This window comes from Otolemur garnettii, unplaced genomic scaffold (assembly GCF_000181295.1).
Source record: "Otolemur garnettii isolate 467f Iridium unplaced genomic scaffold, OtoGar3 scaffold00020, whole genome shotgun sequence".
Taxonomy (NCBI): domain Eukaryota; kingdom Metazoa; phylum Chordata; class Mammalia; order Primates; family Galagidae; genus Otolemur; species Otolemur garnettii.
The window spans coordinates 19,407,466-19,418,565 of NW_003852415.1; the positions used below are offsets into that span (position 1 = coordinate 19,407,466).

The 11,100-nt window shown below is 35.9% G+C and overlaps 1 protein-coding gene across 2 annotated transcripts in view; it reads left to right on the forward strand.

The window, feature by feature from the left end:
* The window catches only part of UNC79 (unc-79 homolog, NALCN channel complex subunit), a 249,721-nt gene that overhangs the window by 41,520 nt on the left and 197,101 nt on the right, over positions 1–11,100 (forward strand). The window contains exons 2-3 of one of the 2 annotated variants that reach the window (XM_023511544.1): positions 2,354–2,474; positions 9,120–9,424. In XM_023511544.1, the coding sequence (XP_023367312.1) occupies positions 2,354–2,474; positions 9,120–9,424 (426 nt within the window). Of the gene's footprint in view, positions 1–2,353; positions 2,475–9,119; positions 9,425–11,100 lie in introns of those variants that run through there. The other variant, XM_003787004.2, reaches the window with a different exon arrangement.

Genomic DNA, 11,100 nt, shown 5'->3' on the forward strand with positions numbered 1-11,100 from the left:
GCTTGAGCCCAGGAGTTGGAGGTTGCTGTGAGCTGTGATGCCATGGCACTCTACCCAGGGGGATAGCTTGAGGCTCTGTTTCAAAAAAAAAAAAAAAAAAGAAACAGTTTCTGCTTTCAAGAGATTTACAACCTGGTATAAACAAATAAATAGGTAAGTAAATAAAGACAATTTTATGCGCCTTTAGTAAAGTGTTCAACGATCTCAAAGAAGGAAGTGACTTCGGTCTCTGCTTTCCTGATCATGTCTGGGCACCTGTTGAAAGAAGCCATTCTGCATTTTAACGAAAAGAATAGTTCTTGAATGCCTATCCATTCATTTCACAAGCATTTTTGAATGCTTGTAATCATTGCGTAGTGACAGTTTTATAGCTCTGGAGTTATGAAAAAGCCATCGAGTTGGGGGATCCGTGGTGACTTATGTTTCCTTATTTGAACTTATTGTCCACAGCCTGTGCTGTCATCCAGTCCCTTTTTAGGCGGTGGAATGATTAATGGTATTTCCTGAAATACTCTCCAGAAACCTGCTGAATATTAAAACTTGAGAAAAGTCACAGTAACAAAGCATTGCCCTGATGGTGGGTGAGCAGAAAATATATGTCGGCCTAGCCTATAGTTTAGACATTTGAAACTTGGAACTATGTGTGAATGTGGGGATTCTTTGTAAAGTGGCTTAGAAAATTGTGAACAGCAGATCAAAACCACTGAAAAGGAAATGGATTTTTGTAGATTATGTATTGAAACATTTTCAATGTCATCTATTTATACCTCATCTGAGGAAAAATTAATTATGACTGAACACTTATGAGGTTAATGAAGATAGTGGTTATAAACGTGTAGATTTCTTAGGAGCTGTGATATGCTATACAAACTCAAAGTATTATGCAACCCAGACTTATATCTTTGGGAAAATGCTAAACCATATTATGGAAATAGTTCAGGTAGTAGAAGGGAGGAAAGACAAATCAAATAAACGGAATATGCAAAATTTAGAATCTGGGATTGAAACCTAATAATCTCTCAAAATTGCTGTGATGCCATGGAATGAACATTTGCTATCTTTGGGTTGGTTTTATTTCAGAGTTGTGTTCTAGATTGTGTCATAATGGAAAAAGCACTGGATTGGGAGTCCGGAAATCTAAATGCTAGTCTAGCTCTGCCATTGACCACCTGTGTGCCTCATTTTCCCCATCTTTAAAATGAAGTGGTTATGGGAAAAGGTCTCTAAGGCCCTTCCAGTTCTGATATTTTATTGTTCTGTGATTCTATGTCCCACACCTATCAAGAGCATTTCGATTTTAAGCTGCTTACACCAGCCTTTCAGTTAGAATGCCTCTAGGAGCGCATGCATTCCCTTGGGCTTCTCCAGGACTTGATATGTCTTCTGTTAACTGCTGACAGTGAGCCATCCCACCTAAAAGGCTCCCTTGATAGCCTTAAAGATTGAAAGGACAAATGGACATTATTGAGAACTCTGTGGAAGAGGAGACCAGAGAAACGTTGATCATCATGGCTCCTTGGGATTTGCAAAGAGGAATGACTAGAACGGGGCCCTTCACTACAGCCAGGTCAAAGGTCAGGTCAGGAATGTGGACAATGCTGGTAAATCCAGGTAGGTCTAGGAGGGTAAATGAACCTCTTTAGTCCCTCCTGAATCTTGAGAAGATCTGGGCAGCCATGCTCAGAAAGCTATTAGAAAGCCCCTGATATATGAAATTTGGGGGAAGAAAAATGTAACATTGTAGAAAAAGGTTTTTATTTCCACAAAATCATTGTATTCTTACTGAATACTCACTACATTATTCTACTCTTAAAATATTCTCACAGTTCAAGCATTAACTAAGCATGTTTTCATGATGACATATTGAGTTAAAAATCTGGTTTCAAATGATGCCATTTTGCAATGGACTCTATATTTTAGGATTTTTAGAGTGGTGTTGAAAGACTTTTGAGTTTTCGTCTTCACTTTTAGTTAAGCAATATTAAATATAATTCTCTGGCAAGAGAGATTTATATGTATTATTATTTTGCTAATAATAAGCTAACTGCGGGTGATTAGAAAACGATTTGGAGTACTCCTTTTCCTTGTGATAAAAAAAGCAACAGCTAATTTGTGAATAGGCTATTAAGCCAGCTAACGAACAATAATTCAATGTGCTGAATACAATTAGGTCTTAAAAGTTTTTTTTGGTAATTGTTTCTATCATGGAATTCCATTAAACATTTACATATGTTCCTTAAAATACTGATTAAATTTCTGTATGTAATCATTTTTAAAAATAACTGTATGCCTAATACATATTACAAGATGATTCTTCCTTTTTTTTTTTTTTTTTTCTTTTGCTTTTATCTAGTTGCTTCCAAGATCCGGTACTTGCAGGAATATCACAACCGGGTTCTTCACAACATTTATCCTGTCCCATCAGGAACAGATATTGCAAACACCTTGAAATACTTTTCTCAGACCTTGTTAAGGTAAGCTTTAAAATATCCTCTACTTTGAGAGAACTATTAGGTAGTATTGATGAATTTTGGTGGGGGTTATTTATTGACTTGAACGTTTTAAAGGGCCTTACCTTTCTAGTGCTCTGCCAGAAGAGTCTGGACTCAGGTTCTCTGGGTGTATATAGCAGATCAGATCTCAGGCCTAACTGGAAAAAAAAAAAAATGGATCGTCTGGCTTCTGCCTGCTTTTCTCAGTTGAATGTTTTTTTTTTGAGAAATCTCAACAATGATGAAAGTTCTATGTTTGAGAGCTTACGTTGCTTAAAATTAAGAATAGGAAAAATTTTTCATTGAAAAGGAAACCAGAATCATGTGGCATTTTAGGTTCATCGTTAGTATTTTCTATTTCCAAAAGCGCAATGCATGGTAATAACAGTTATTTTTCACCCTGGTAACACTTCCAGTGTTCATTCAATATGCTTTGCAATTGATAATTGGAATTCTATGGAGGACAAGGAAACAAAACATAGGAGCTCTTTTTCTACTGTCTACTTTTACTGTAAGTTAGAGACAGGACATGTACTTCACACATCTCATTTGGAAAACGGAATAAAGATGAGCCTTTCAAGAAAAGGCCTAATTGTTTTGACATTGTCATTGTTTTGTAATAACATCGAAGAAGTCAGAAGAACATTTTTACTTTCCATTAAAATCTAAGGCTTGTTCTCTTGCGTTACCATGAGCTGCTCACTTCAAATCCAGTTTTGGAATTGCATAAATCATCTTGGTACTGTTTCTTTTAGCTATGTAGCAGGAAAAGTTTTGTTAAGATGGGTTTTAGGAGAAAAACACAAGTTCCAAATGACTAGTGGCACTAGAGTTCCAGCCACGTGCGGCTTTGCCGTGGCCAGGCTGAATGCTTTGCAGAAAGAAGCTTTATGTGATTAAATCAGCTGCTAACCTTTTGCAGTTTTACTATCTCTCTGTCCTCCTTATTTTTTGTAATATCTCTTTTCCTGTAGAATCCTTGATGTCTTTGTTCTGTATCAGAGGAATTCTGTTTAGCTGCTTCATAGATCTCCCACTTCTATACTAAGGTCTGACCCTATTACAGGATATCCCTTCTTTCAAACAGCTGGGGAATAATTAGTCCAGTTTACGAACCAAGGCATCTGATTTTATTCTCCTGAATTCTCTTTTTGTCTTTGAGGTCAGGGTTCTCAATAGGAACCACTTTTCTTTATCACAAATTCTGAAAGTTCTTGAAGTAAGAGTCACTTTTTTTGCTAGGAAGTTCTGAATTCCATTTGCAAAGAAACTATAACATCCTAGCTGGCATTTCATAGCTTGCTGCTTAGTAATGTGCCTGAAAGTGAAGAAATTTAGGATACCTAAGTCATGTTTGCAAGACATGAAGATTCCATTTTCTTGAGCAGTGGATCATTAGGATATGATCATGAGTGATAGCATTTTAATGGTGAAACTGGTATAACATAGTTTGTTCAAGTGTCCTGCTGGAAATTTATGCTTCTGAACTGAATTCATTTTCAAAGGGAGGTAACATCAGCAACTACTACTAATGATAATATTAACAATAGTATTATTAGACCATAACAGTATTACACTATAATAATTATATGTATCAAGAGCTTTCAATGCATCATCTTATATAATCCCTCATAATATTTCTGTGAGACAAGTGTATTGTTATACCCATTTTGCAGGTAATGAAACTAAGTCACAGAAGTGATTAAATAAGTTATTTGCAGTTGCTTATCTTGGAATTGGAGATCAATAGTGGAACCAGGATTTGACCCTGGTGCTTCTAATCCACAGCAGATGATCTCAACAGTTACGTTGCACGGCTTCTTCTTAGTCCTACTGATCATCTTCCAAGGATACTTCTTTTAGCCCCATCTTGGTTGGCCTTAGAGAATGGCAGCACCCATTATGAGTCTGTAGAGCAGTTTTGGCTTTCTTTGAGATTAAGAGAAGAAAGGGAGCACTTAGTACAAAGATTTGTCATCTTTTTGGAAGTTAAATTGAGCTGCACTGAGATGATGTGGACAGTCTTTCAATTTCCACATGTTTCAGTTCTGCCTTCCACCCAGTAATTAATTGTGGATAGCAGGTTGGAGCGGAGTTGATGGATTACAGTGAACAGGACACACATAATGGAGTGAATGAGAAAAACGACACCAGGAAGGTAACACGTACGTCAGAGGTTGAATCTTAACACTTACAGGTTCAACTGCTGGGCTGAACCTAATTCGTGTTCTTTTTTGCCTACCCTGCTTTTTTTTTTTTTAATGCAAAAATATAGAACCATTGATATCTACATCCATAACAATTGTGTTTGCACATACTGCTTCATTTTATTTATGCTTTTAGAAAATTCAAGACAAATAGGGTGGTCTAAGTATCTGGTGTCCAAGATTATTGACAGTACCATTTTCTATTATGAACAAGATTTTTCCACTAAAAGTTATGACGTATTGTTTAAAATTGTTATATATTGTTACTAAACAATATATAACAATTATATTTGATGCAATAATTATGTTAAATATAAAGCATTTGATATAATTTTTACATTCAAAAGCACTTCTTGCTTTCAGAACTCACTTTCTTGGAATGAAACCAGAAGAGTTAAAGACGAATTCTTAGAAAGTAGCCCTTTGTCTTTTTATTTGGATATTCTCAGTGAAGTTAAAAATGATTTTTTTTTTTTGGTTAAAATATGCAACTTGAAATTTTAGCAGCCTCATCTGAGTCAGAATTGTGGTCTTAGAGTAATAGTCCTCTGGTATTCACACATGTATTAACTCTTACGGATTTCAGTGGAATTTTATACCTATTTTGAAGGGCAGAGATTAGCCTAGAAGATGTTGAACCTTAGTTACTTTAATCCACAGGAAGGGAGAGATTATGTTACCATAGTTGATGAGGTTCATATATGTCCACTTCGTAATTAGAGTCACCTTAGTGTTCATGGATATTCCATAAACTCTGGTAGGGGAAGGTGAGTCCTAGGTGTTATTTAACTTGCCGGTCTCTTGCCTAGAGCAAGGTTAGACTGATAGAGAGGATCGATAGATTCGATTAAATAGAATTGACTTTAGTCCAAATTTCATCCAACATAGGAACCCTTCTAGAGCACTTCACTTAATCTAGTAATAATCTGAGGTCTTGGGTAAAATTACATCTGAGTGCTCACTTGTTCTTGTTTTAATATAGCAGGTACCTAAGTTTTGCAATGGACACACAGTTTGCACACAACTTTAGCTTTTCATTTGCTTTTAGCATTAGAAGCAACTACCGAGTTTATCTTGCTTAATCTCCCCTCACTGCTACAGGGGAGTCTGTTCATTTTATGTTGAAAGCCTTCTTTGACCCTAAACATCTGAGGTCTATAAGGATCTTGCCTTTAACCTGGCAGAACACTGGAGGGCCCCCAGGCTTCTTCTGAGGTCAAACATTCTTTAGCAATTCCTTCTCCCAGCTCTCTCTTCTGCTGCTGTTCAGGTGGCTAGCATGCAAAATTTAAAAAAAATAAATTACATTTAGGGAAAGCTGCTTATACTAACTATTTGAAAAATGTTTAATATATTTTTAAAAGGGATACTAGTCTTAGCCTGGTACTAATTTCTAGTTGCTTAAGAGGAAATTAGAAGAATATCTAATACCAATTTCTAATTGCTCAGGAAGAAAAACAAATATTCTTCCAATTATTGATACGAAGTCCACTGGGTAGCTTTAGAGCATAGCATAATCAAGGAAATTTTGTTTAATGCATAGATTCAACTCAAATGTCAAAATTCATAGTTTTACAGGAGGCTAATTTGACATGTTAATTTTTTGTGCTATAAATACCACAGGGCAACTTCTCATCTTTCCCCACTCCCATGGAGGTCCTCCCTCTTGCCTTATTTTTGCTGGATGGCAGCGCTTTATAAAGACTTCATAAAGACTATCTCAAGTGGGAAAAGGAAAGGTGAAAAGTTGGCTGCTGGGTCGAACTCTTCTGAGCAGGGCATGGTTAATGTTCTTTTCAGTTGTTGGGTCTCCAGACTTCTGGGAAAGAATTACAGATGGGACAAATGGTCTTATCATTCCCAAATTAGACAGTTTGGTTGGGGAAATAAGTGTTTTCTTTTCTGAATAAACTTCACAAAGCATCATAAAATCACAATGCATTGTACATTTATTCATGAGCCCTTCTTAAGTTTTTCCACAAATGAAAACATTTCCTTACATTGAGACATGAATGGTAATTTAAAGCTGGTTTCATGGATAACTCATTTTCAGCCATTTTCCCCTCAACCTCACCTAGTTATTCAACCTAAAGGCAGCGTGAGAGGAGTTTTACTGTTTTGATGCTGACTTTCTTCCCTCCCTGCATATACGAAGCAGTCTCTGCTATCACTTGAAGCCCATGTATACAGGAAGGGAAAAATACCAGTGCAGGGTCTCCAAAGCTGATTGGACTAGCATTTTTTAAATTATGCCAAACTTTAAAAAAGTACTAATGTATATTTGCAAACCAATGTGTTATACATGTATTTCCCCCACCAAGAAATTTGGTCAGGATAGTGCATTTAAGGGTAGCATTCCTTTATGATACTCAGGTATTTCTGTCCTCTAAGGCAAAATGCTATTATTCTTATACCACTTCTCTAAGAGCTACATCTTGTAATTTGGAAACTCTGCTGGTGGTAGGTACGTGTAGGACTGAAGTTTGGGACATTAAGATATCAGACTTATATCCATTGTGATTCTAAAGCAATTTTCAGTGGGATTAGAATACTACATGGTTAAAACCAATTGTTGGTGACTGGGTTTATCAAGGATATAACACTTAAAGGTGGTACTCTTAGGAGTAATTGAGTTATATAAGAAAATAATAAAGTCTGATGGAAAATCTGATGCCATAATAGCTGTAGACAGGCAGGGGTAACTGGAGCGTTGATATTATCCCATTGTAAGGTATAACTTACAAAGTCAAATACATCACACACGAAAAAAAAGGTAAACTAAATCCCTTTAAAGTAAAACCAATACACTAAATCTTAAGTTATTTATTGCTTAGAAGTATTACATAACTATTCTGAAATTATTTTTATTATTATCAATTGTTTTTCCCTGGACATTGGGTAACAGAAGACAAAGGAAATCGAGGTAAATTAGGCACATGGACAATAAAAAGCATGTAGTCATTTTTTCTTACATTGTAACTTATTTTGCACTAAGAATAAATAAAAATAAATGTAAAGCTGACATAGCAAGCATGCTTAACACTAACCAATTCTTCACTTCACTGTAAAATTGTAAATGTAGTATCATTAACTAAGAACTTAGTAATGTTTGATGCACATAGAGTAAGTGTACAACAAAGTTATTTTTATGTAATGAAACATTTAGAAACTGTTATCTATTTGGATTAACATATAAGTGTACTATATAAAAGCACTTCCTAAGTGCAGCAGTTACGATAATGTATAGTTCTTGTCTTTAATGGTAAATAGTTTAACCTAAGTTAAAAAACCTAAACGTTTGGCTAAGCAGTAATCTCTTCTATTTTTAAATGAACAACTTTTCTGCTTTATTGCTTTTTACTAAAAGGTTTTTAGTTTTAAATTAAGGCTAAAAGCAAACCACTTTATTTTTAGAATTTATTTTTATTCCCACTAAACTTTTTTTTTTAATTTCTAAATTATCTTTCCTCTAGTTTTTAGTGAGTTTTGTTGAATAATAACGTAAGTAGCAGCAGTAACATATGAGATCTTACTGTCTGATGTGCAGCTATATGACAGATACTGCTGGCTTAGTCTTTAGAATTTTGAAGGTAACTATTTAATAAACTACTGTTTGTATTCATAAAATAAAATGTTTCCTCCCCAACATGCAAAATTAAAAAACACACATAAATAACCATTACCATTAGTTCACAAACATATGCTATGGACCATCTACTATATATTATTTTATAGCTTTTCCAATGTAGTTTAGCTAACATTTTAGAAATATGTATTATTTCTAAATTCATATGCCTGTTTAAACTTCATTATCTCAAATGATACTGACAGAATGTCATGAAACAGTATCATAATATACATATAGACATTATTTTGATGCAATAAACATGTGATTTTTAAGACTTTCTTAATAAACACACATGTTTATTCTTTGCTGAAACATGTTTCTGCAAGTGCCATACCTCTATTTTGCAAGTTTCTGTTTGCCTAATAAAGCCAGTCTCACTGAAAACGTCTTTTCCTTGGAAAGCTCCTTGCAATTAGGACTACGAGCCCTTACTCATTAGATCAAGCCATTGTCTTTCCTTCCAGGAAACCTCTCCTTCACCAAATTGCTAAACTGCAAAACATGGGTTTGGCACTGAAACATGCATTTTTATATTTTTGCTCCTTACTAACCAGATAACACATGAGATGCAATGAAACTCCCACAAAGTAAATCTTACGTTCCTATGTATTAGTATCTCTGAGCACGAAGCTATGTGACCGGTACTAGATTGATAGACCCTGCTGGCGTGGCAATTGCATCTTATGTGGGATGTATCTGGTGTTTTATTATTTGTTTTAGAGTGTCATTTCAATGTAATGTGCTGTTCTTTGTGTCTTTGTTGTCTCTTTTTTTTCTTTGTCCCCCCAACAGCATTTTGTCCCGCACAGGGAAGAAGGAAAACCAAGATGCCTCCAATTTGACAGTGCCCATGACCATGTGTCTTTTTCCTGTGCCATTCCCACTCACCCCATCTCTAAGACCGCAGGTCAGTTCCATCAACCCTACTGTTACTCGCTCCCTCCTTTACAGCGTCCTGCGAGATGCTCCCTCAGAACGCGGCCCGCAAAGTCGTGATGCTCAGTTGTCAGACTACCCTTCTTTGGACTATCAAGGCCTCTACGTGACTTTGGTGACTCTCCTGGATCTAGTTCCTTTACTACAGCACGGCCAACACGGTGAGCACTTAATTGAAACTTTTAGGTGTACACATGAATATTTATGAATATATATGATGCTGAGCAAGGGGCTTGGAGACTGTTGTTGTAACAAATGGCTTGATCAAACTTTGTGCGGCTAAAGCTTTTCTTACACTGAAACTTAATTGTGATGTTTTCCATACTATCATCTTATGTTGTTTTATTACCAAAGGAATGTCACTGACACGGGCCCTTATAAGGGGAGAATGGGCTGGAGGAAGGAGGAAGAATACACATATAACAAGAAATTCTCTCTTTTGCCCTTCTTGGCTTATCATGGGGACTCTTGTCGAAATTATGACTGGGGAGCTAAGATTTTTAAATTTGCAGCCAGAAAAATGTAAGAAATGTAGATTGAAGATCAGGCTCTAATTCACTGGCTGATTCTATGATTCGGGGGGGGGGGGAATTAATCACATCAACTCTCTGAGATTCGTCCTGTCTTTAAAGCTAGAAGGTTAGACAAGAAGTAATCTGTAAGCATGCCTCCCAATTTAACAAATCATCAGTAGTTATTACAAAATGTTGTACTAAACTGTTGGAACAGTTATGTTGGAGCTGCTCTCTATAGTCTATAGTGTTGTGCTTCACGCTGTGTGCGTTGTCTGTTGTATACGGTATTAGTGATGCTTTAGAAGCCTGGGAGCATGCACCTTTTCTTAATTCTTCCCTCTTTCTACTGTGTGCTTTTAGTCAATTTCATTATCTTGCTTGCTTATCAGAGTCTTCTAATCTATTAAAAGGATTGCAATCATATCTATTGCTTACCTATCCAATAACTATTTGAAAGAGTCAGAGGGAAAGCCTTGTAGTAAGAAAAGGGACTTTTGTAGAAAATGCATTTGTCATTAATGTACATAGTTACCATTCAATAAAAAACAAAACAAAACAAACAAAAACAAAAAAACCTTAGTTGTCTGGATAACTTTAAAGCACTGATAATGTGTTTCCTGGGAGTATGATAACCAGAGTTTCACTGTACAGAAAACTTGGAATTTTGGAAAATGGGTGGGTGGTGGGGGTTTTTTGCCTTTTAGTTATGGTTAACTCTCTTAATAGAATGCTTAATGGTTTATTTAATATGATGTGTTCCTAATTTTTAAGAAAAATTAAAAATTGATCTAAGTAACATTGATGAAATAATGACTATTGTTTTTTATATACTTATAATTTTTATATATTTATAATTCTGTATTATGGTGAATATAAAAAGTGAAGAAATTTGTAAAGGTGCTTCTTGTATAATTCTGTAGCCATTGCAAGTCTGGCCACTTCTACTGTGATCCTTTGCCAGCTCAGCGTTTAAATGAGAGCTTCTGAATGTAAGACTGCCAGAGCTTACTTTGGCAATGAGCTTGTCAGTTCCTTTCATTTGTGACTACCAGTTCTGAACTCACTGGGGACCTGCCTGGTCCTGGGCTGGTCATTTGTATTAGGGCAGCTGCCCTTTATCATCAAAGGCCCTGATTAAGCTAAAGATCCTCAATTTGGTAAATTGCAACCCATATAATTGCAATTAATGTGTAAACTGTGACAATTTCTGGGAAGAAGGTTTCCATTTTTGCTGTTATACTTACAGCTGTTTTGTGACTTTATTTTTCTTTTTTTTGAGACAGAGCCTCAAGCTGTCCCCCTGGGCAGAGTGCCGTGGCATT